The following is a 25,587-nucleotide window of genomic DNA, read 5'->3' as shown; positions in this document are numbered from 1 at the left end:
TATCTCCATATTATGTTCCATAGAGGTTGTACCAGTTTACAGTCCCACCAGCAGTGTATGAGAGCTCCTATCTCTCTGCATCTACACCAGCATTTGTTGTTTGGGGACTTTTTGATAAAAGCCATTCTCACTGGAGTTAAGTGATATCTCACTGTGGTTCTGATTTGCATTTACCTGATGATTAGAGATGTTGAGCAATTTTTCATATGTTTGATAGCCATTATTCTGTCTTCTTGCAAAGTTTCTGTTCATGTCCTTTGTCCACTTTTTAATTCATGCACTTTTACTTTCTCTTAGCTCCCTGACAACTTCCTCCATAGCACTTATTAGTATGTGTCATAATGGTATATATTCTTTAGAGGGGTCTTTTTTGAAACATCTGTCTCCCTATTCCAGTGCAAGCCCTATAGTAAAAGTTACTAATGTCTGTTTTGTTCTCCACTGTACATTTTGGGGGCCTAGTCCAGTGCTTGCTGCATATTGGACTCTCAAGTGTGTTTGTTGGAAAAATGAATGAATGAATGAATTGAAAAACCAAATGGAAAGGATGAATAGCTTGATAAAGAGAGTGGTGGATAAATGTATGTACTCATGGTCTTTCCTCATGTGTGGTTCCCCATGTCCCTGGTAGTGGGGAAACAGAGGGGGATGTGTGAGGGACAGCAAAGGGATGAAATATACCCAGATATGGAATATGGGAGGAGAAAGATGGATGGCAGAAGAATGGAGTGAAAAGACAGTTGGAGGACTGAAAATATGTAGGATGGAGAGAAGGAGAGAGAGAAATAGATAACAGTGGGGGCCGGGGAAGCAAGGAAGATGAGGAAGAGATGGAGGTTAAAGACAGGAGGTAAGACTACAAGGTGGCAAGCAGAAGGCCAGGAGCAGGAAGAAAGCCAATAAATAAATAAATAAATATCTCTCCCTGACAACAGCACAGTGATCAAAATATTTCATTTCCTTTGAACATATACAAAGTAGTGGGATTGCTGGATCACTGGTAGTTCTATTTTTAATTTTTTTGAGGAATCTCCATACTGTTTTAGATAATGGCTGCACTAATTTACAATCCCACAATAGTGTATCAGAGTTCTCCTTTCTCTGCATCATCCTCAGCATTTGTTATTTCCTGTCTTTTTGATAATAGCCATTCTAACCAGAGTAAATTGATATTTCATTGTAGTTTGATTTACATTTCCCTGATTATTACTGATATTGAGCATTTTTATATACCTGTTGGATAATTGTATGTCTTATTTTGAGAAATGTCTATTCATATCTTTTGCCTATTTTTAAATTGGATTATTTGTTTTGTTGCTATTGAGTTGTTTGACATCCTTATATATTCTGGATATTAACACTTTGTTAGATGCATAGTTTGCAAATATTTCCTCCTATTCCCTGAATTGTCTCTTCACTTGTTGATTGTTTCCTTTATTGTGCAGAAGCTTTTTGGTTTGATTCAATCTCATTTGTCAAAGAGATACCTGCACATCAATGTTTATTGCAGCACTATTCACAACAGGAAAGATATGGAATCAACCTAAGTATCCATCAGTGGATAAATGGACAAAGAAAATGGGGTATATATACACAATGGAATATGATTCAGCCATAAAAAGAATGAAATCCTGTCATTTGTGACAACACAGATAAACCTAAAGGACATCGTGTTAAATAAGTCAATCACAGAAAGACAAATACCACATGATCTCACTCATATGTATAATCTAAAAAGGCTGAATTCATAGAAGTAGACAGTAGAATAGTGGCTACCAGAGATTGAGAAGAGTAGGGAGTGAGAGGAGGATTGGGAGAGGTTGGTCAATGGGTACAAAGTTACAGCTAGATAGGAAGAATAAATTCTGGTGTTCTATTGTACAGTAGGGTGACTATAGTCAATAATAATGTGTTGCATACTTCAAAATAGCTAAAAGAGAGGATTTTAAATGTTCTCACCACAAAGAAATAACAAGTGTTTGAGGTGACAGATGTGCTAATTATCCTGATTTGATCATTACACATTGCATATATGTATCAAAACATCACACTGTATCCCATAAATATGTACAATTACTATGAGTTAACTAAAAACAAAATAAAACTTATAATAAAAAAGAAAGGACAAAAATAGTGAATTCCAGAAGTTCCAACTTTTCTTTTCCTTACTTTCAACTCTTAACATCAGCCATGAAAAATTAAAGCTGTTTGTAAAAGTTAAGGCAACAAAGGTCCCACTCCAGTCATTGCTTTTGGTGAAAGCTAGCAGCTGAGATCTTACCAGTAATAATGGTGCAGGGAAAAGGACAGGGACAAGAAGGCACTACTCTTTATGAAGCAAGCTGCACTCACATGTCTGTGTGGGAAACACATACTGTGAAGCTAATAGATTGATGTATACATTATTTTGAAAAGAAAAAAAGAGGGAGACATCAAGTCTTTTGTATAATACCACCACAGAGAATTCCCCATGATGGGGCACTGAGGTGCAACCTAATCCTTGCAGGGACAAAACAAAGAATTTTAGATTAAATTTTCCCTGCTGCTAGTATTGGGAATTTATCATATGAAACTTGTAAAATGAAATAGAGAATACAGCAAGCCATAAGAACATTGGAACCGTGGCCATGACATACCAAGGACATTTTTGTGGCAGGTGTAATACTAATGAGACTCAGAGGAATCAAACAGCCATATTTTTTATTTTTATTTTTTATTTTATTTTATTATTTTTATGATTGGTAATTGCATGCACATATTTTTTAAATGCTGATGTTTCCCAAGTTCTACATTATGTTTTATGAAATAATTCACCATACGCCTGAATTGTTACCTGAACCTAATAGAGGATTATGGGCAACATCTCAAGTTTCGAATGGAAAAGTACTTCCCATACTGAAGCCTCTGTAACATAATGATCTTATTTTTCCCATATGCTCTTCCCTTCCCCTCTCCCGAAATATGAGGTAGACAAAAGTTTACAATGATTCCCACATTAGGTACCTTTGAGTGGTGAATGTGGCATGGATATGGCTTTACAATGGGATTTATTTCAGAAGGACAGAGGAAAAGACCATGATGACAGCTTATAAGAGTGCAACATTAGTTTTCCAATGGTAATCAGCAGCCCTAGAACAGTTACCACAGCCCTAACCAACCAAGAGGCTGATCACCAGCATACCTGTGAGGCATGTTCAGAGAGTGGTCATCAAGAGGAAAGTTATCATTAGATAATTCCTTTTTATCTTCAGATCCTTTCTGGGAGGGAGCAAGGGTGGTGATTGGTGAGAAGCCAAAAAGAATTATGCCGAATATTTTTAATATATAACTTAGCTCTACGTTTTATATGAAATAGCTGAAAGACATTTCTCAAAAGGGCAGTAGTGATATGTTTTGTCTGTTTCAAGTCGATTATAAAATATGAGGTATATAAAATAACATTGTGCCCAAGGAAAGACAATAGTTAGTTAGATATGGTGGAGTTCTTACTGAAGAGGACCTGAAGTGGCCAATTCCAACCGAGAAATAGTAGAAGCCAGTGAGTCAGCCATGGGATGTGTTTGCAGTTTGGATCATCTAAATGTCAAATTCAAAGTTCTGTGAGATAAAATGAGACAAAAAGGAGGACAACTTGCATTCTGTGAGACCACTTTAAGAACCTGGTACCTGAGCTTGGCGCAGGAGTCCGTGAAGGAAAAGACAGGTGTGGGGGACCACTGGGATTCAGCAGACATTCTAGTTGCTGGCAGTCCTGATTTTGCAGCACCATGTGCCTAAAAGTCAGTAGAGCACTGCCTTCTCATAGGAACACAGAAAAGGAGAGCAGATGCTATAAAGGCCAAGGAGGATAGAACTCCCCAAAAAATGAATGGGGAAGAAAGATCTCCATCTTCCTGAAAGTCAGCATTTGTACAAGTCATCATTACTTCTCACATGTATGACAGAAAGAACCTCGTAACCAGTTAGTTATTCTATGTCTTGATTCTTGCACCTCCACTAGCTTCCTCATGTTTCTTCAAGAGACATTATTTAAAAAAAAATCATAAAAACAATTAGCATACCCCCATTGCTTAGAAGTTGCAATGGCTTTTTATAACCATAGATGAAAAAAAAGTATGTCCATCCTTTGGAGAATGAATAGGTAAAATGTCATGAAGCAAACCATGGGTTCTCTGCATAGCACCTTGGATACACCTTAGATGTTTGCATAGCAACATGGATACCTCTTAAAACCAAAGGGTTCAGTGAAAAAAACATTAGGAATATGATGATGGATTAACAGGAACCAGATTTACCCTCCCACCTAAATACACATAAACCAAAACATTGTAAGACTTTACATGTCTACATGGGGCAGTGATCCCTGACACAAGGGAACCTGACCAGGTGAGCCCTCTGATTGCCCAACTCCCCCAACTTCTTGCCTGGATGGAGTTTGTGGGCTGCAGCACGGGGAGACTGAACACAAGCAGAGCCCGATGGACAACCTGAGTGAAGGAGACAGAATTGAGAATTCAAGAGGCCAATATGACTAGGATTTGCTGGGAGTAATGGAGAGTAGAGAGCTGCACCAAGAGGCAGCTCTGGAGATCTTCAGAGGTTTCCCATTTTGACGCAGGGTATGAGAAAGGGGGAGTGGTGGTAGATTCCTCGCAGTTTCTGGAGTGAGTACTTGTGTGGACAGTGGTGCCATTGACTGAGATTGTGAAGATAGGAGAAAAACAATAGACGGGGATGTGTGAGTGTGTGGGGATGTGTGAGTGTATGGCAGAAGCGAGTATACCAAGTGACCAGTTTTAGGCAGGCTAACAATGAAGAGCCCTTAAGACAGCCAAGTGTTGTGAACTAAAATAAAATCTTAAGGCTCACCCCCCGCCGGCTGACGGAATGGACCTCCCCTTGGCCAAAGGAATATCCTAAAACTAAATGGCCTGCCAGGAGGAGGGAGGCCAGACACGCCTCATCATGCCCCACTCCCTTGTTGTGGACATCCTTTGTAACCCATTAACAGGCCTAAGGGTATGCAAGACAAACCTGCAGATCCTCAATTTACACAACAAATCTATGTCCTGTGGCTTGTCTCTGATAAACAGCTCCTTATGTTAAAACATTCCAAGCCTTTAGACAAAGCTTCATGTCTTTAGCCACTTACAAGTGAAAGAATCTTTAAACCCACTCATAACCTGTAAGCTCCCCCGCCCCATGGCCCACCTTTTCGTGCAAAACTAATGTATGCCTCCCACGTATTGATTTATGACTTTACCTGCAACCCCCATCTCCCTGAAATGTATAAAAACCAAACTGTAACCCAGGCACACGGAGTCCACTTGCTCAAGATTTCTTGAGCATGGCTCCACGTCATAATCCTCAAATTTGGCTCAGAGTATATCTCTTTAAAATTATTTTACAGAGTTTGGCTTTTTTTCTGTTAAGGAGAAAAAAACTGGAGACGAATGTATGAATGTAGGTGGGGGGATGTTCAAACTGGGGTTGTAGATTTTGGAGTGATTAGCAGATAGCAGGTTATCAAGGCTTTCGTTTATAGGGTCTGATCACCTCCCAAAGAGAACGTGATATGAAGGAAGGGCTGAAGAGACACAGGCAGCTGACAGGGGAGATCGGCATACCACAGCTGAAGAAAGCCAGAGAGCCCGCAGAATGGATATGGCCACAGCAGAGTGAAAGCTGAGGTCCCATTCACACACAGGGGTCCTGGCAAGGCTGATATAAAAACAAATTTAAAAATCCACTGTGGATTTTTTAAACAGTCCAGGTTCAATCTGAGATGGGACTGTAGCATTTTCTGCCTCCAAAGCAGTTTCTCCAGTCATCCTGAAAGCCGAGCAGCCTGTGTGTCCTTGGGTAGGAACCACTTAGTGTGCTTTCTCTTGTGCATATGGAGAAATCAGGCAGAGAGAGAGAGAGAGAGAGAGAGAGAGAGAGAGAGAGAGAGAGAGAGAGAGAGAGAGAGAGAGACCAAGACCAGGCTCAGAGAAGATCAGTGACTCTAGTGGGCTCACACAGCTAGGAACAGACAACGTCTTTCCAGAAGACGACAGCTGCCCCGGGCCCCAGGCCCCAGAAGGAACCAAGGCTTCCGTGACTCCAACACACCGGTGCCTGATTGTCCTGGCTGCTCCAGTGGGCACTAAGAAGGCCTCAGGGGCAGCGAGATTGTGTGACTGACAGTGAAGAAGCCTGAGGGTCGGAGCACTGAGTGGACGCCAAGGAGCAATTCCCAGGCCTGGATGGACCCATACAGAGGGTGGGCAACTGGTGGGTTGGAGGCCTCTGCCTGTGTCCCCCCACCCCTGTATGCAAAGCATGAGCTTAGGCCTCCTAGAACACAAACCTTCCTTTTTTGGGACAGATGTTGGGGTGGGGGTTGGGGGGTCGGTCACTCAAATGGAGGAAGGGGTTGATGCCTCGGTCCCCAGCCCAGCACTAGCCAGACATGGGCTTTGGAGCCAGGAAGGCCCAGGCTCCAATTTTGCCTTTTCCGTTCACTGGCTCTGAGGCCTTGTCTAGTCCATGCAGTGTGTCTGTGCCTCAGTTTCCCAATCTGTGAAATGGGGATGCCGACATCCACCTCCCAGGGCTCCTGTGAGAGGAAGACAAGCCCCAGCACAGATGCCGCCTCGACATACAAAGCCCTGAAATGGGTAGCTGAGGAAGGACATGTGTCTGGCGGCCACAGAGATGGCAAGTGGAGAAGAACACAAAGGGAACTGCCATCCTCTGGCATTCCCATTTGCTGGCCCCTGAGGCTGAGGAGTTTCACTTGTTGCAGTTAGAGACCCAGGTAGTAGACCTCATAAATTGTGACCTAAGGGCTTATGCTGGGGAAATGGGGCTGAGTGTATCTCCAAGCAGCCTGGAGGGGTCTGGGGGAAAGGACAGGGCAGGACAGAGAAGCATTGTGCAAAAGTAGGGGATTGAGAGTAGATGATTGAGTGGGTCGAGCTGCACTGCAGGGTACGAGCGCGCGCGCCTGCGGTCGGAGGAGGAGGGGTGAGGGGAATCTGGCGGGAAGGAGCCCCCCACCGCGCCCACCCACCCGAGGAACCGCATGCGCACTGGGGACCTGGAGGCACGGGCTTTTGTTGGGAAATCGGGCGGGCTGGAGGGGTCCGCGCATGCGCAGGCTCCCCAGCCGCGGGGGGGGGGGGGTGCACGAAGAAAAGGGGAGGGGTGGTCCGGGCTGCTGTGCTGGCAGCAGTAGGCGAGGGCGCGGCTGCGGGGTTCCCGGTGCTGAGCACGGACGCCATTGGAGCCCCGGGGAAGGTAAGGATCCAGCCCCAGAGAGGGCCGGGAGAGGACGAGTGGAACCCGACTCGCTGCGCCCTCCTCCCTCCTCCGGATCTGAACAAAGCCCAAGCACTCAGAACCGGAACCACATTGGACCCAAGGTCTAGATGGGAGCACCCCCTCCCATCACCGTCAGTCGCAGGCGCTCGGATCCGAGCTCCTTTTACTGGGGAACCCCCGACCTGAACCCCTGTAGCAGCCCAGTGTGTTCTGTCCCAGCTGCGCTTACTCAGCGCGGAGGCCCCACCACTCCTAAATTACTCCAGCTGAGCTGACCGCTGGCCCCCTTCCTGGAGTGCCAGTCCTTGGATGTCAGAGCTCCGGCGCTCCTACTGGAGCCTCACCTAGGTCCGAGGCCCCCACGCCATCCACCCCTAGCGCTCCAGCATGAGCCCTGCCTCGGGGAATCAGCTGAATCCCTCCTCCCAGACCTGGCCAAAAGGTCCCTGGGATTCAGTTTCCCAGAGCTTGCTGCCGTCCCTGTTTTCTGAGCCCTCCCGTGTGCTTCCCTCTCATCCTGGTGCCCTGCTCCTGCCCTTAAATTCAAGCCCTTTGTTTCCGCCTCTCTCACTGCATCCTCTTTGGGACTCTTGGGACCCCAGCCCTCAAGGACACCCGCTATCCAAATCCAGCCGCTGGGACGTGGAGCCTGACATGCTAAACTCCCTATTCAGTGCGAGGTCTATCGCTTTCCTAGGGCTCTGTCCCTGACCAATTGTCCCCCATCAGACACTGCCACCCCCTTGTACTGCCTACTGCCTAGTAACCTCATGATTGTCGCCCCTCACCTCCCTAGAGATCCCAGCTCCCACTGGCTCCCGCCCCTCCCCCTGCAGCTGCCTCCCCTCCCCTCTCAGGCTGAGCTCTCTCTCCCTGGGACCTGCAGCATGGCTGAGGGAAGCTACAGCGTGGAATCGGAAAACCACAGTGTCGAAGACATGGATGAGGGGAGCCACGAAGTCAGGGAGGGAGGGATGGCAGAAGGCAACGACTATGAAGAATTTGGTGCTTTCGGTGGCTATGGCACCTTCACCAGCTTTGACATCCACATCCTCAGAGCCTTCGGCAGCTTGGGTCCAGGCCTTCGCATCTTAGCGGTGAGGCCCGCCCTTGGCCGCCTGCTTGGCTGGGCCTTTTCCCCTGTGAAGGGTTGAGGGGGATTGGATGAAGGGGAGGGTGGAGTGGGAGAGGACTGCCCAGCTTCTCCAAACCTTCCTTCTCCTGCTCGGAGGAGGAAGGGGGTTTCGGAAGTTCTTGGGGTGCTCAGGACTGGCTGCCGGGGTTGGGGGGGGGGGCCGGCCGGCCCAGGGCAACATCACGCAAGTGCGTAGAGTGGTCTGCCTTCCCTACCTGTCTCTCTGGCCTTGCAGAATGAGCCCTGGGAACTGGAAAACCCTGTGCTGGCCCAGACCCTCGTGGAGGCTTTGCAGCTGGATCCGGAAACACTTGCCAATGAGACGGCCGCCCGTGCTGCCAACGTAGCCCGCTCTGCCGCCTCCAACCGTGCGGCTCGGGCTGCCGCTCGTGCCGCCGCCGCAGCTGCTCGTGCCTCCTTCAACCAGGTGGTCACTGACCACCGGGTGGCCACACCTCAGGCCTCGGGAGACAATGCCCAGCCCACGATCTACACCGAGGCTCAGGGGGCCACCCCTGAGACACCCTTGGCTTCTCCACAGATCTCCCAGATGTTTGTCACCCGTGAGGTGGCTGTCCATGGGGCTCCAGCAATGTCCACGCAGTCCCAGACAGCCTCTGTGGCCCAGGAGGCTGCTACCGAGGGCCCTAGTACTGCCTGTGCTTTCTCTCAGGCCCCACGTGCCAGTGAGGTGGATGCCACCGGGCCCAAGACAGCATTTCTGGGCCAGAACGATGTCTTTGATTTCACTCAGCCGGCAGGTGTCAGTGGCATGGCCTTTCCACGCCCCAAGAGACCTGCCCCGGTCCAGGAGGCTGCCACAGAGGGCCCCAGTGCTGCCTCCGGTGTGCCCCGGGCTGCACCTGCCAGGGAGGCAGCAGCCACCCGGCCCAAGGCGGCCAAGTCTGGGAAGGCTTTGGCCAAGACTCGGTGGGTGGAGCCTCAGAATCTTGTGGCAGCAGCTGCTGCCAAGGCCAAGATGGCCACAAGCATCCCTGAGCCCGAGGGTGCAGCTGCCACTGCTCATCACAGTGCCGAGCCCTGGACCAGGATGGGAGGCAAGAGGACAAAGAAGGTGAGATCTCCCTGCCATCTCCACACCCCCGTGCTCCCCTCCTTTCCCTCTTCTACCCCGCCCTCCCCTCCTGTCCCCTCCGCTCGGCTGTGTTTCTTCAACACAAGTTTTCTGAGCATGTTTTTACCCCACAGAGTTCCTACCCTCAGGACTGGTGGGAAAAGAGGCTGGCTCGGTGCCCAGCCGTTAGTACACACGCGGCACAGCACGTGTCAGCCGCTGCCCGTCCTGCTCTTATTTGCACGTACCTGCTACGGGGAAGGTGTGTGGCTTTGGCTCGGCAAGCCTGATAGCCCTGGGTCTCCGCTCTGATTCCACAGTCCAAGCACCTGGATGATGAATATGACAGTTGTGAGGAGGAGAGAGAGCCTCCTACAGTCCCACAGACCTGGAGAGCATCGCAGCCCTCGGTGACGGTGCAGGCTCAGTTGGCCCCTCGGCCCCCGATGGCCCCGAGGTCCCAAATACCCTCAAGGCACGTACTGTGCTTGCCCCCCCGCAACGTGACCCTTCTGCAAGAGAGGGTAAGAAGTCTGCCCTCCCCCATCTCCCTCCTCTCCTCTCTTGGGGGCCACTTCTGTGCAGTCACCTGTGCCTCGCTTTTCCCATGTGTCTCTCCTTCTGCAGGCAAATAAGTTGGTGAAATACCTGATGATTAAGGACTACAAGAAGATTCCCATTAAGCGCTCAGGTAGGCAGCCCATGGCCCCTCGCGAGCCTCTACTCTGCGGCTATGCCCCAAACCAGCAGGCTGCAGGTGGTCCCTCCAGTGTCACAGAACAGGGTCCTGGCTGTGCCACCCTCTGCAGGGCTGACCAAGCGGCTGCAGCTCTGTGGCCCCTGCTCAGCCCACGTGCTTGCTCCAACTGCCCCCTCCCGCAGACATGCTGAAGGACGTCATCCGAGAATATGATGAACATTTCCCTGAGATCATTGAACGAGCAACATACACTCTGGAAAAGGTGAGTGCGGGTGGGAGCAGCTCTGTGGAATAAGACTGGGGGGTGGCGGGGCGTGCAGCCCCTCGGGGCAGTGTCAGTACCGCCTGTTCAGGAGCCTTCCTTGCCTCTTCACCTTGGCGCTTCCACTGCACTGGGGGCTCTCCCTGTGCCTCCTGCCCTCCCTGTCCTCTCTTGTGCTCTCCGAGTATCGAGTATCTCCTTGTCTGCTGAGGTGGGTCTCGCTGCCTCTGCCAGTGCCAAGGCTCTCACAGGGCGGGTCTGCCGGGTCCTCTCCGCTTCTACCCTCGCCCATCAGTTTGGATTCCCCGCTGAGGAGGTTCTAACCAGGAAGTGACTGCCTGCCTGCAAGGTGCCCAGCATGGGGTTTGATCTCACCCCCTCCCCCACCACCGTTGTCTCCCCTGTGCAGAAGTTTGGGATCCACCTGAAGGAGATCGACAAGGAGGAACACCTGTATATCCTGATCTGCACACAGGATTCCTCAGCTCGCCTCCTTGGAAAGTAAGAAAGGGAAGGAGGGCTGTGGCTTTCCTGGGTGGTGCCCACTCCCGGCCCACATCCCCTCGAGAAGCGGGAACATGGGGCTTGAGCGCCAAGTACGGCTCCCACACGGTTGTGACTACTGGATGTAAGGGACAGTAGCCTGGGGTGAGGCCTTGCTGCAGTCGAGGTCTCCCCAGGCTGCTGCTGGGGTTTCCCCCCAAGCTTCCAAGGAAAGCACCTTGCCTGTCCCTACTGCCTGCCCAGCTTGGCAGGGGCCTCGGGGAGAGCTGCCCGTCACGTGTCCATCCTGATGCGGGCCGGGCAGCCCCACGATCCGGATATACCTGTGGACACAGCTTTGCGTTTTGCCCTTTGCCGGGCATCTGCTCCCTGCCTCACCCTGTCCTCTGCGGAGCCCTGGCAGGGAAGGACTAGTGTCCATGTTTTATGGAGGAGGTGATTAGGTCTCAGGCAGAGGTATGAACCGGCTGGGAGGTGAGTGAGCTGCGCCCATTGCTGGGAAGAATTCCCCTGGCGCTGGGGCGTGTGGGAGAGGCTAGGAGGGTGAGCCGGCTGTCCTGTCTCAGCCAAGTGGCTGCTGGACAGGATCCCATTTTCTTCACCTTTAGGACCAAGGACACTCCCAGGCTGAGTCTCCTCTTGGTGATTCTGGGCATCATCTTCATGAATGGCAACCGTGCCAGCGAGGGTGAGTGCTGGGCCTGCAGCTGGGGGCTTGCCCAGAGTCTCTCCCTCGGGTGCCAATCTCTCCTACCTCCCCTCCCCTTGCAGCCGTCCTCTGGGAGGCGCTACGCAAGATGGGACTGCGCCCCGGGTAAGACTGGGCTCTCCCAGATCCTCCCCTCAGTGCTGTCCTCTGGCAAAAGGGGTCCCGGATTGCCATAGCCTGGTGGTCTGGTGCAGGGGAGTGAGGCTCCCCAGACTAGGTGGAGGGCAAAGGGTCTTGCCAGGATGGATGGGGGAATGGTGCCACTCTTAGCCACCTCTCTGCTCTACGTCTCCAGATGAGAGGTAAGAGAGGCGGTCGGAGTTAGGAGCTGCATCACACCTTACTGGGGCATCCATGGCGAGCAGTCATTTGGCCTCTGCTGCATGCCCAGGCCCTGTGGTGATGCCCTGTGAGCTGGGAAGCTCCTAATGCTGCCAGGGAGTGCCCCTGCCCTCATGCAGGGGTCAGGCACTGCCACCATCTCTACTCATGGATTCCTGTCCTTGCCTTCAGGGTGAGGCACCCATTCCTTGGTGACCTGAGGAAACTCATCACAGATGAATTTGTGAAGCAGAAGTGAGTATCGAGAAAGCTCACGTCCTCGCACATTGAGGTGCTCCTTGCGTGCAGGAGTGTGGCTGAGGGGGCCTTCCCCTGTCCCAAACCTTAAACTAGAGGGATGGGCATCTCTGGCATGGGCAGGGGTGGGGGTCAGCACGTGTGAGCATGTGGGGAGTAGAGCGCTGGGGCAGTCTTGGGGAAAGGGAGCTCATGGTGACTGAGAACACAGCGCAGGGTGTGCTAAAACCCCCATCTCATCGAGCACCTGCCCTGTAGGCCATGATGAGACTGTCCAGTTTTACCTCTGAAGAGCCTCAGGCTCAGAGAGGGGAGTTCTGTGATCACAGCCTGCAGCTGGTCAGGGCCCAGGCCAGCTGTCCTGCCTTTCAGGCCAGGGCCCACCCCGTCCTTGGTCCTTGGAGGTCATGGGAAATTCACACAGCCACATGCGGTCACACATGCATGCATACACACACACAGAAGGGAATCAGGTGTGGGCATGGAACACGCCACTCGTGGCTGAGTGTTCCCTGCCCGTTGTTTTCCGTGGTGGGTGTTTCCAGGGCTGGCCAGGTGGTGGTCGAAACCCTCGCAGTGGGTGTGCTCAGAGCAGGGGGCCTGAAGAATGGCTCCTCCGTTTACAACGCACCCGACATGAACTTGGGGTCATTGTGACGAGGGGCACGGAACACTTGTGGCCTTCCTATGAACAAATGCCCTGCACGTGTCCCCCCTGCCCTCCCCACATGGCTTCCGGGCAGGACCAGTGGCATGAAGCTTTGCGGGCCTGCCTGTCGCAGGCATAAGTGCTGGGAGTTTGTGAGCACCTGGGGGTCTGGAGGCGTGGGGCAGGCCTGTCGCAGGGGCTGAGCTGCAGCACTGGGGTCGAGGAGGGGCCCATGGAACCCATCAGTTCAACATCAGGTCTGCTGGGCTAGACACAAAGCTTCTTTCCTCCCACACTAAGGTACCTGGAATACAAGAAGATCCCCAACAGCAGCCCCCCTGAGTACGAGTTCCTGTGGGGCCTGCGAGCCCGCCATGAGACCAGCAAGATGCGGGTGCTGAGATTCATCGCCCAGGTAACGGAGGCCTCGTTTCTTGGTCGCGGCTTCCTTGTTATATTGTGTTTCCAGTGGGAGTGCCAAGGCTCAGAGAAGTCCCTGAGCACCTTACGCCAGGTCACAAGCATCGTCCGCCTGAGGGATGGGGTGACATCCCAGGTGTGGCACAGAATAGTGGGAGCCTGATTCCTGTCATCTGCATTTTGATCGTCCACACCCAAGCGCACGGGAGGAGGGTGTGAGGTGGGAGGTGGGCGCTCAGTGGGGCTGGGGCAGCTCCCCACATTGTCAGGGTTGCTGTTTCCACCTCAGAATCAGAACCGAGACCCCCGGGAATGGAAGGCTCATTTCCTGGAAGCTGTGGATGATGCTTTCAAGACTATGGATGTGGACATGGCTGAGGAACATGCCAGGGCCCAGATGAGGGCCCAGATGAACATCGGGGATGAAGCTCTGATTGGACGGTGGAGCTGGGATGACATCCAGGCTGAGCTCCTGACCTGGGATGAGGATGGAGATTTTGGCGACGCCTGGGCCAGGATCCCTTTTGCTTTCTGGGCCAGATACCATCAGTACATTCTGAATAGCAACCGTGCCAACAGGAGGGCCACTTGGAGAGCTGGTGTCAGCAGTGGCACCAACGGTGGGGCCAGCACCAGCGTCCTAGATGGCCCCAGCACCAGCTCCACCATCCGGACCCGAAATGCGGCCAGGATTGGCGCCAGCTTCTTCTCCTGGATCCAGTAAGAGTTTCGGTAGATAAAGGAGAGGGCCTCTGCGGGAAGACTGTGCAGGGGCTGTGAGATGGCAGAGGGAGGCCGTGGGGGTGGATGTGGTGGGGGCAATGGTGTGAGTGTGGAAGGATGCTTGTTTTCTGATTTCTCTCCTTCCCTGGTGAATGCGTGTTTCCCTTAGATGTTCCCACTTTCATTCCCTGTGCTTCCAGACACCGCTGAAAGAGCTGCAGCAGTCTTACGCACCCAGCCAGGGTGCCTCCTCAGAGTCCTTCTGGACACAGCACCCCAGGTGGCTTCTATGAGTTGAAGGTGGCATGCAAGATGAAGCTTTCTTTGCTCGTCCAGCTTTCGTTGTGTGCTTTTTCTTGTGCTGTCATGTTTGGGTATCAGTGTTACATTAAAGTTGCAGAATAAATTAACTCTGCCGTTCCCTCCTTTACCTGCAAACGTGGTGCTGTCCATGGCCCGTGGCTGGGCTTCTAGCAAGGAAACTTGCTCAGGCTCTCTGCCATAGGTGGGCCTGACTCTGCTGTAAGGGTCCCCAGGTGCAGGTGGGATGCTGGCAGGTGTGGGAGTTCCCACTGAGCGTAGGGACCATGAGTTTGAGGAGGCCCCCGTCAACACGGTGTGTGACTTCCTGCCAGCCTTGCTGGGCAGCCCCAGTTCCACGCCAAGAGGGGGGCAGGAGGAGGGATGGAGTGGAGGACTGGCTTGGTGCCACTGTCCCTCCAAGGGCCAGGGTACACAGACACCAGGACCTGCCTCCTGCAGCCCCATCTTGGAGACAATGTTCTGGAATCCTTGGCTCATCATTCACACAATTCAGAACTCCGTCCTAGGTACAGAGTCTTAAGGACAGTGAGGTGGGCCTCGCAGTGATGTTCTCACTGGTCTAGCAGGCAGAAGGAGGAGCCGTGACTGCTGAGATCGCCGGAGTTAATGAAGACGAGGCTTTGTGCACACCTAGACGGTTCATTGCCTGTGACAGACTGGAGGCCTGTTTGGGGGCTTCCGTGGTCTTCTCCTTTGGAAGCAGGGCTCTCCCAGGGAGGCCAGGGCCAGGCCTAAGTCCTGGGTGTCCAAGGGCTGAGTGATAGCTGGGGGAGGCCTGGATAGAGCTGCAGATCCTCTGGGCGCAAGACAGTGAGGGCAGAGACAGGTTGGTCTCCTGTGAAGGACTCAGTAGCAGGCAGGGACACAGTCCAGGGCTTTCTGGAGCTCTGTGGTAATGTCCACAGCTGGGCAGCGCAGAGCCCCAGACGAAGAGGATGGGGACAGTAGTGTAAAGATCCTGCCTCCCCCACCCCTTTCCCTTTTCCCCCAGTAGAGGCTCCCATCTCTACCAGACCTTAATCCTGACCCAGACCAGGCTGCATAATTTGCATGGCCCAGTGGAAAATGTAAACGCAGGTCACCTTGCTCAAAAATTAGTAAGAATTTCAAGACAGCGACAACAGAGCACTCAACCAGGTGTGGAGCCCTTCTGAGCCTGGCACTGCACAGGTCACACACCAAGGAAGCCAGCCCTGTCCTTCAGACAGACTTCAGGCGGGTCTGTACCATGCTGGCTGTTGCTGTCATTTCTACCTCTGTGGTGCCTGTGTCCATGCTTCGCCACAGTGGCATTCTGGGGTTTTAACAGAAACGGAGTCCAGGGATTTACTAGAACTGGACGCGCGCACACACACACAGAAATGGAATCTTCTTCCCTTTGTTTCCAGGTCTATGGTTGGGGCTGGGGGAGAGATGAGCAATGCCTTGCACCCCAGCCCTGGTGTCATCAGTTATATTCAACTTGGGTAGAGCCTCCTGGGATGCTTTTATGCACACAGGAGGCAGCGCCTTCCCTTGGATCAGGATGGGACTCTCACCATGAGCCACAGGCGTGAGTTTGAGCACTGTGTGCAGAGGGCACTTGAGATACGGAAGCTCATCTGGAAAGGAGCAGGAAGCAGCCCTCAGAGATCTCTAGGGCTGGCCAGGGCACCACCTCCGAGGCCTCCGGGCTGGCTGGACTCTCCCCCTGGCACCTCCCCATGCTGGGCTGGGCCTCACCAGGGCCCCCCTCCCCAACCCTGCAGGGGCAGCACCGAGGGCAGGCTGGGCACAGAGGAGGAGAGCGGGGAGGCGGCCGGCCGGGGGCAGGGAGGAAGGAGCACCTGGGGAAAGGGGGGCAGGCTCTGGGTCCTGCAGGAGGGTCAGGCCGGCCTCCCCAGAGACGGCCACCTATTCACTCCTGGGTCCAACAGGACACCGAGGCAGGCCGCCCCACTGTCGTAGCCTGAGGCCTTGCCCAGACCCCCACCATAAAGTCCCATGGTCCATGTCGGCAAGTGTCCACTGAGCCCCTGCTGTGCGCCAGAGTCCAGGGCGCAGGTGTGCGTGGCACTGACGGCTCCCGCAGCCTCCTCCCCAGCGCAGCTGCTCCCTCCCACTGCTCCTACACTTCCCCGTGGACTGGCACCCGTGGAGTCACTTGTTCCCAGTTGTTGACCTGGTACATTAAGTGGCTGTGAGTGTTCATGTACAATTTCTTGTCAGGGCCTCCGTTTCCATTTATCAGGCAAGGCTGAGAGGAGGGGACAATAGGCCCATTTTCTGGATGAGGAAACTGAGGCTCTGAGAGGGACGTCCCTCATGGGAAGTCCTGCGTCCAGGAAGAGTCAGAGCAGGGACTTGAACCTAGGACCCTCTGAGGCCACGATGTGTGTTCTGTGCCCTGCGGTTGGGTGCCCCTGCCATGGAGGGGCTTGCAGCGTCCTGGAGGTGCCACAGCCACCTGCTGGGCACCCTCATCCTCCTGTACACCCGCTCCCCATCTCCCTCCATTTAGCAAGATCCCTTCATGGAGGAGTTCCACCTCCCTTGGTGGCTTCCCTGATCAGCCCTTAGGTTCATCCGAGGCCTTTGAGGCCTGCCACCGCCCCCCGTAGCCAGCCCCCCGAGAGGTCAGGCTGGGCGTGGTACTGGGCATCCATCCTGCTCTTCCTCCTCGTCTTGTCTTCATCGTCGTCAGGCCCTGGGCTGAGGGTGCTTTGTGCCCTATCTCACTGCATCCTCCATGATCCTCTGGGGTTCTGCACCCCTCACTCTATCCATGAGGAAACAGACCTGGAGAAGGGAAGCCACTTGCCTGAGGTCTCTGATCCAGCTCTGCCACTGCCTCGACTAGTGACCTTGGCCCAGACTCTTCTCTCGGCCATTTGTGTATCTTCTTTAGTGTGCGTGTGAAGGTCTGTTTGCATGGTTTGCCCATTTACTATTCAGTTGTTTGTCTTCTAATTAATGAATTGTGAGGGCTCTTATTAATTTTATGTTGTTTCCCTTTGTCAGGAGTATATATTGCAAACATTTTCAAAATCTATGGTTTGCCTTTTCATTTTCCTAATGATGAAAAGCAGAATTTCTAAATTTGATGAAATTCAGTTAACAATTTTTATCTGCAGCTATTACTTTCTGTGTAATAGACATGAGCCCTCTCCCTACAGCACGTTCACAAAGACTTTATCCTACATTCTCTTCCAGACATTTTATATGTTAGGTTTTTTTGTTTACATTTAGCATCTTAACAAAGTTGAGAAATTTGATATCATACCAAGTAGCTTTTCTGACCCAAACATAACGATACCACAAACCAACAGCAGAAGGACATAAAAACATTCACAGATAGTTCAAAATTAAACAACAGTCTCTCCAATTATTAATAAGTCAAAGAAAAAAACCACAACGCAAATTAGAAAATATCTTTAGACAAATAAATGAAAACAAAAACACAACATTGCACAACTTACGAGATGCAGGAAAAGCAATGTTAAGAGGGGTGTTTACTGAGGTAAATGCTTTCATTAATAAAGAAGAAAGATCTCAAATCGACAACCTAACTTTATCTTTAAAGGACTAGAAATGGGAAAACCGCATAAACCCAAAGTCAGCAGAAGGAAGGAAGTAATAAAGATTAGAGCAGAATGAAAGGAAACCGAGAAAAATAAAATAATAGAAAAAAATCAGTGAAGCTAAGAGTTGGTTTCTATGAAAAGATCAGCATAATGGATAAACCCTTCATTAGATTAACTGAGAAAAAAACAGAGAAGACTCAAATTACTAAAATCAGAATGATAGAGGAGACATTACAACTGATACGCAGAAAGAAAAAGATTATCTGGCAGAGGGGGTGGGGAGGGGGGCAGGGGCAAGATATGTAACCCTAACAATATTTGTATCCCACAGAATTTGGGAAAAAAGAAAAAAAAAAGAAAAAGATTATTAGACACTAGTATGAACAATTATACACCAACCAATTGGATAATCTAAAAGAAATGGGTAAATTCTGAGACACATACCACCTACCGAGACTGAACCATGAAGAGATAAAAACTCTGAACAGACCTCGATAACTAGTAAGGAGATTGAATCCCTCATCTAAAACCTCCCAGCAGAGAACCCTCGGGCCCACGTGGCTTCACTGGAGAGTGAAACAGTTAAAGAAGAATCAACATCAATGCTCCTCAATCTCTTCCAAAATTGAACAGGAGGAAACACTTCCAACTCATTTTAAGAGGCCAGCATTACCCTGACACCAAAGTCAGACTAAGAGACCACAAGAAAAGAAGGGCGGGGGGGGTGGGGGGAGAACCACCATTCCAGAAGAATGTTTGCACAAAAATACTCAACGAACATCTGGCAAACCGAATTCAACAGCGCATTGAAAGTCCACGACCAGGTGGGATTTCTTCGTGGAATGCAAAGAAGTTTCAACCAGTCAAAGTCAGTTAATGCAGGCACCACATAAACCTAATGAAGGACAAAAACCACATGATGATCTCAATCACTGCGGTAAAAGCTTCTGACAAAATTCAATACCTTTTATGATAATAACACTCAACGACCTAGGAATGGAAGGAACCTACCTCCACATAATAAAAGCCAGACATAAAAAGTCCATTGCGAATATCATAGTTAACGGCAGAAGCGTGAAAGCCTTTCCTCTGAGATCACGAACGAGGAGGCAAGGATCCCGCGTTTGCCAGCCGCTTCTGCTCCACAGAGTACTGGAGGTTTGCCAGAGCAATCAGGCAAGAAAAAGAAATAAAAGGCATCCTTTCTATGTTTTTAAGCTAAGAAATATCCTTCTAAATAACCCACAGCTCAAGGAAGAAATCATCAATTAAATTACAAAACGTAATAAACTGAATAATAATGAAAACTTGTAGGATACAGTTTAAATGTCTATATTACATGGAAAAAAGACAGAAATTAATGACCCATACATCTTTCTCAAAAATTTAGTAGAACAGCAGAATAAACCTAAAGAAAGCAGAGGAATGAAGTAAGCATAGAAGTTTTCATCAGTTAAAGATAAAACAACAAAGCCAAAAGTTGGTTCTTTTTGCTGACAATAGGATTGATACATGGCTTGCATGTGTCTGAGAGAAGGAGAGAGAAATCATGAAATAACCAATGTCAGCAACGAATGAGGAGACACAGCTATGGACAGTAAAGGTATTTGAGAGATCATTAGTCAAGATCATGAACAACTTTGTGCCAATGTTAGGGACCGACCTTTTACAGCCCCACCGGACAGAAAAGCAGAGACATTGAGGATGCAATCACACAAGAGGAGGTTTATTTTCTGGCTAGCCAGGGTCCAAGCCCCAGAGCACCAACGCAGTGGCCACTCTTGCAGGCAAGGACCCCGACCCGGGTTGCAGCGTGCCTTTTATCCCTATGGTGCATACGCTATGCATTGGCTGATCACGCGTGGATTATGCATTGACCTTTAACATGATTGGTTGGCTGGTCGCCCTATTATACAGGGGTTTAAACAATGCAAAGTTGGCAAGCAACAGTTTTTATGGTGCAGGCAAGCAAGCAACAGTTTTCAGAAGCGGACGTCTCGGTTAGCCTTCCCGGATGTTGCTTCCGGCTTTACTGGGGGCGCGGGGCCTTGCAGGTGTGCAATGACTCAACCCCTCACACCAGTATATTTGAAAATTTAGATATCACATACGCATTTCAAGGAAACACAACAAAATGCCACAAAACAAAGGGAACGTCTTAACTGGCCGACGAATGCCACATGAATGGAATCTGCAGAGAGCACCAGCAGCAACAACAAAAGCAACCTCCAGACTGCGTTTGCTCCCCTAATTTATTCCACAAAACGTTTCAGAGAGAAACGATGTCAACGTCACATTCTTGCCAGACAATGTATAAAAGAGGAAACACTTTCCATCTCATTTCATGAGGCCCAAGCCCTAAAGAACGTGACAAGGAATGAAATGCACGGGCCTATCTTTCACATAAGCACAGAGAGAAAAAATCTTAAATGAAGCATTATCAAAACAAATCCAGCTATATTCCTAAAAACATATGTCACAAACAACTCAAGAATATTCTAGAAATGAAGTGGTCGATCTCACAGAAGTAATGTATTAAGGGAACAGATTATGCTCTGTATAGAAGCAGGAAAAGTATTTCATGCACTGGAATTTTTAAAAATGCACATCCACTTATGATAAAAAAAAAAAAAAACTCTTAGCCAACGAGGAATTAAAGGGAACTCTCTTAAATCAATCAGACTATCTTTTAAAAGCCTACAAAGAGGCTAGGCATGGTGGCTCACGCCTGTAATCCTAGCACTCTGGAAGGCTGAGGTGGGCAGATGGTTGGAGCTCAGGAGTTCGAGACCAGCCGGAGCAAGAGTGAGAGCCAGTCTCTACTAAAAAAAAATAGAAAGAAATTAGCTGGACAACTAAAAACATATATATAAAAAATTATCCAGGCATGGTGGTGCATGCCTGTAGTCCCAGCTACTGGGGAGGCTGAGGCAGGAGGATCCCTTGAGCCCAGGAGTTTGAGGTTGCTGTGAGCTGGGCTGACGCCACGGCACTCTAGCCCAGGCAACTGAGTGAGACGCTGTCTGAAAGAAAGGAAAAAAAAAAAAAAGCCTACAAAGACAGTCACACTTCATGGTGAAATGCTGAAAGCTCTCCCTCTGAGATCAGGAACAAGATCCAGAGATAGCCACAGCCACCATTCAGTGTGACAAAGGAGGAAAAAGTAACAACAGTGATCCAGCAAGTATAGCCCTAAAAGAACACACGTGCTAAACCAAGGACACGTATGGGAGTGTTCACACAGTGATAAATGTAACACCCCAGCACTGGAAACTACTGAAATGTCCATCAGAAATAGAAGATATAAATACATTATGCTATATTCCCACACATGGAAATATTGTTCCAGTACTGAAAAGAAATGAAATAGTTGCAAGCGACAGCAAAAATAAACAGTAATAAACAAAATCAATGTTGCCGAAAGAAAGCCCGGTTGTTAAGATGTGTACCGTAATGGTTCTCCTATGTGTAAAGAGGTCACACAGAGGCAAAATTCCATTACAGTGGTAAGTGTGAAGACAGTAGACAAGGTCTCACGCTAATGCACGGGCCAGAGAGCAGCGGCGCGACCATAGCTCACTGTAACCTTGAACTCCTAGGCTCAGGCAACCCTCCTACCTCGGCCTCCCCAGGAGGTAGGACCACAGGCGCACACCAATATGCCTTGATTTTTTAAAATTTTTCGTAGAGACAGGGTCTTGCCCTGTTGCCCAGGTTGGTCTGGAAATCCTGGCCTCAAATGATCCTGCCGCCTCTGCCTCTCAAAGCACTGGGGTTACAGGTGTGACCCAATTGTGCCCAGCAACAGGACCCCATTTCCTGACCCAGATGGTACTTACTCAGATGTTTGCAATGTAACAGTTTACTGAGTGGGACATTCATGTTCGGGGCAATTCGCTTTCTGTATTTTACTCTGTTAAATTCATGTGAAGATATTTAAATAAATAGCATCCCAGGAGTGTCCACAAAGATTGGATGCTTCAGTGATTTGTATATTCTTCGACCACAGTGCCACAATGGAATCTAGAAATGAATAACAAAGATCATTAGAAAGGACCCTCTATATCCTCCTAAGTAACCTGTGGCTCTAAGAAAAACTCATATTGAAATCAGAAACTATTCTGAGGTGATAAAGAAAATTTGACAGGCCTTTACCTGCCAATATCCCTAAGTCTCCCCTCCTGGGAAGGTGAGATTACACCGGGAAGACCCTCCCGCATGTGTGGGAAAGGGCAAGATGCCAGCAATCGGACCCCAAAGTCCAAAGGAGGCCAGGGCTTAGAAATTTCTGTGGGCAGTAAGTTAAATCCCTATTCTGGTTTTGGGCATATGCCTTCAAGTGAGCCTGAAGTCCCAAAGTTCATAAATCCTCAGAGAGCAAATATCTCCTTAATCTCACAGAGTTGACAGAGAGGGATTTGCCAAACTACACGGAGCTGTCTAAATGGTGTCTAAATGGTCATTAAGTATACTTTAGAGCAGTCATGCGATTTACAGCCCACCATCACCCTCAACGTGCAGGGCTATATGCCAGTGCTGATCTGGCAGACAGTTGGAAGGTCTGGCGAAGGGGTAAAGTCCATTGCTTTTCTGCTTTCCTCACTGCTGGTGGAAGATCAGCTCTCCCAGATGAGCTCAGATATCACCCATCTGTCACCTTTCCATCTCCTGACACTGTATTTCTAATGTCGCCTCACCCATCCTCCATCCTCTTTGTCTTTGTGGGGGTAAGCCTTATAAACAAAGGAATTCAGCCAGGAGGAGGGGAGGAGGAAGAAAGGGAAGGGCTGAGGGTGAGAACGTAGTGGGTGAAGGAAGCACGGGGACAAAGGTGCCCTGGGGAGCCTGGTAGCAGGAACGAGGGTCCACGGGGAAGTGGAAGCAATGCCTGGTTAGTCAGACTGCAGGGAGTGGGCATCCAGCTGGGCTTCGTGTCCACACCTGAGTAGTGGAGGGCAGGACACCCTGAGAGAGAGAGAGAGCATCCCATCACGCTGCAAAAGGCAGAAGAGGAAACTGGCCCCAACGTAAAAGGGAAGGCAGTTCCATAAAGAGGCAACATGCGGGTGCTGGATGGCAGAACAACAACCGCCAGCGACATTTTCCTGTCTGAGCCTACCACAGAAACAACTTCCCCTATTGTCCATACTAATAGCTCCTTATCAGCTAATCCCATATCATCTTCTGTAATTTGCCGTGGAACAAACAGGCTGTGGCTGAGGTTGTGATGTGCCCGCCCTACCAGGCTCAAAGCTCTAGGCACATGGCCCGCGTTAGGTCCGTCATAACTGAACGAATTGATTGTTAGTCTCTCCTCAAGTAGCAGAGGAGGGCCAAGGGGGAGGGGGAGAGGAAGAAAAGGCAGACAGAAGAAGGGAGGAAAAGGGGGAGGACAAGGTAAGAAAGGAAAGAGGGGAGGAGAGGCAGCGAGGCGTGTGCGAAAGCAGAGGGGGTGCAGGGTGGCAGGGCCAGCAGCAGACAAGGAGGGGAGAGAGGAAAGATGAGGGGTAATGATGGATGTTGAGGTGAGGTAGGAGGAGAGAAGGCAGAGGAAAGGGCTTTAGGGGACCTGGGTGAAGGAGAGGAAGGGACGGGGAGAAATGTCCTTTTCCAGGGGCCATAGGTGAGCACAGCCTAAGAGCAGAGGGCAGGATAAGAGGGGCCGTGAGGGAGGAGGAAATGGCCAGGTTTGGGAACCCTGCCCTGCCTGTGGAAAGAGGAATCCACCATCCCAAGTCCTGCCTGGGACTTCTTGGAAGGACTATTTCAGAGGATGAAGCTGGATAAACCAAGAGTGAGGGGTGCAGGGGACATACGGTCATACCAGGGCCTGCCACCCTAAACAGGGGGACCTTCCATGCCCACAGGCTGCGCCTGCCCATTCCAAGTTCTGCACCCAATCCTCTCTTCTCCTGTCAGACATGGGTTTCAACAAGCATGTTCAATGTATGCAGTAGGAGGGCCCTGCCTAGGCCCCCCTACTGCATACATTCCAACCCCTTTTGCCTTCGTAGCACAACCTCACCCACAAGAATCCTATGGGCCACCAGTGTAAAGCACTGTGAATGTCTGTTCAGAATGAAGCGAGAGAGAGAGAGAGAGAGAGAGAGTGTGTGTGTGTGTGTGTGTGTGTTTGTGTTTGTGTGTGTGTGTGAGAGAGAGAGAGAAAGAGAGAGAGAGAGAGAGAGAGAGTGTGTGTGTGTGTGTGTTTGTGTGTGTGTGTGAGAGAGAGAGAGAAAGAGAGAGAGAGAGAGAGAGAGAGAGAGGAGAGAGATAATCATCTCAGTGATCAATATATCTGTGCAAATGGTGAACTCTTTCAACGTGATGGCTTTGCTAAAATCTCCTCTCCCAAGGGCCTTTATTCCAAGGACCAGCTCTGCTTTTCTCTCACAGTGCAATGAATGTGAGAGACACTCAGCTTCAGTTCCCATGGCAACTGGGACTAATGGTCTAGGGACTAAGGATGAGACAAAGAGAAACGCAGGGAAATGCGTGCTCTGTGTTCACAGCTCCTATTCAGGGATTCAAAGGGATGTTCTCTTTCATTCTGCCATGCCCTCCCCTCACTGCTTGGTGGAGAACAGAAAGTTCAATAATGAATCTGGATTTCTACAACCACACGATGCACCTGCATGGTTTCAGAGACCCAGATTTCTTTCACCTCCAAAGCATGCCCGTGGAATCCAGGATTCCTGCCACCCCAACTTCCTCCCCCCTTTTCCACCCTCTAGCCTGCATCCTAGTATGAGGGTTTTCCAACAGCTCCGATTTTGATGACACAAAGGTAAGTATTGGCCCAATTTCAGAAATGCTGCCCCCAGAAGAGTTCTCTGATCCTCACTGGCAGAGTCATGCAGGACAGTCCTCCTCCCTCCTTTCCTCTGCAGCACGGGTGACCCCTGCCAAGACCATGGGACCAGTTTGTAGGACTCCCACTTCCTTCCCCAGCCCTGTTCTACCAGGACCTTGGGAGATTCAGAGGAAGGAGGTTTCTGGTCGCCTCTGGCTTTTGGCAAACAGCCAGACTAATGAGGGCCTCCTACATGCCCCTCTTCCCTGAATAGCCAACTGTCTCCTTTGTATGGGCTCCCTGTTCCAGAGGCTATGGGATGTGAGACTTCCCGCAATATTATTTGTGAAGAAATGCAACACAAAACCTGGGTGTTGGCCTCCAAATTTGTCCACCCCCACTATCATTTCCTGGGACCCAACTGCCCACCATTTCCCATGTCCTGCAACCTCTCAGTTCAAACAATCCAAGTAACCTCATCTTCCCTCCAATTGAGCAACCGACATCCATAGCCAGGCCCTACACTGGGAGGAACCACACTAACACTTGAGCCTCTTCCTGATTGCCAGGATCTTTTTGAGACATCCAGTCTGCTACTGGGAAGACAGAGTGTGTCACACCCACTCCTGAGTATCCCCCTGCCAGGTCTCCTCTGTGGTTCACACTCCTCTCAGGGGATCCCAGGTCCACGTGGCTGCTGGTCTCTGTCTGGATGACCAGGACCAGTTTCCCAAGGACAAGGACCAATGAGGAATGGTGATGCAAAGGAGGCCGTGCTTCATTTGACTGCTCTGCTCTTTAAATCTCCCAAAACATCACCCACAAGACTATAAACTATATATA

General features: G+C 50.4%; 1 protein-coding gene and 1 non-coding gene across 5 annotated transcripts; both read left to right on the top strand.

Annotated features, from left to right (window-relative positions):
* The first annotated feature begins 7,134 nt into the window (after positions 1-7,134).
* LOC105884430 (melanoma-associated antigen D4) lies at positions 7,135-14,474 on the top strand. 4 transcript variants are annotated; one of them, XM_012788319.3, is made up of 13 exons: positions 7,135-7,284; positions 8,195-8,405; positions 8,679-9,518; positions 9,839-10,042; positions 10,146-10,209; positions 10,401-10,480; positions 10,890-10,981; positions 11,593-11,672; positions 11,756-11,798; positions 12,207-12,269; positions 13,222-13,336; positions 13,631-14,061; positions 14,265-14,474. In XM_012788319.3, the coding sequence occupies exons 2-13, from the start codon at positions 8,196-8,198 to the stop codon at positions 14,272-14,274; spliced, it is 2,232 nt and encodes a 743-aa protein (XP_012643773.1). In that variant the 5' UTR covers positions 7,135-7,284; position 8,195; the 3' UTR covers positions 14,275-14,474. The 4 variants fall into 4 exon arrangements, with proteins under 4 accessions (XP_012643773.1, XP_012643792.1, XP_075855370.1 ...); XM_012788338.3 differs by having other exon boundaries at positions 13,631-14,073; XM_075999255.1 differs by having other exon boundaries at positions 7,181-7,284; positions 8,166-8,405; positions 13,631-14,073.
* Positions 12,850-12,980, top strand: LOC142866127 (small nucleolar RNA SNORA11). The gene has a single exon (XR_012916187.1). It is a non-coding gene; the product is annotated as a small nucleolar RNA SNORA11 (small nucleolar RNA).
* Positions 14,475-25,587: the final 11,113 nt, after the last annotated feature.

The sequence above is a fragment of the Microcebus murinus genome, chromosome X, assembly GCF_040939455.1.
Source record: "Microcebus murinus isolate Inina chromosome X, M.murinus_Inina_mat1.0, whole genome shotgun sequence".
Lineage (NCBI taxonomy): Eukaryota > Metazoa > Chordata > Mammalia > Primates > Cheirogaleidae > Microcebus > Microcebus murinus.
The sequence above is the reverse complement of the archived record's forward strand: the minus strand, read 5'-3'. Positions and strand labels throughout refer to the sequence as shown.

Excerpts from the sequence above, each read along its gene's own strand:
- LOC105884430 (XM_012788319.3), top strand. The coding sequence starts at position 8,196 with ATGGCTGAGGGAAGCTACAGCGTGGAATCGGAAAACCACAGTGTCGAA. Across the intron at positions 10,210-10,400 it reads GATTCCCATTAAGCGCTCAG|ACATGCTGAAGGACGTCATC; the intron begins GTAGGCAGCCCA and ends CCCCTCCCGCAG. Across the intron at positions 10,481-10,889 it reads CAACATACACTCTGGAAAAG|AAGTTTGGGATCCACCTGAA; the intron begins GTGAGTGCGGGT and ends TCCCCTGTGCAG.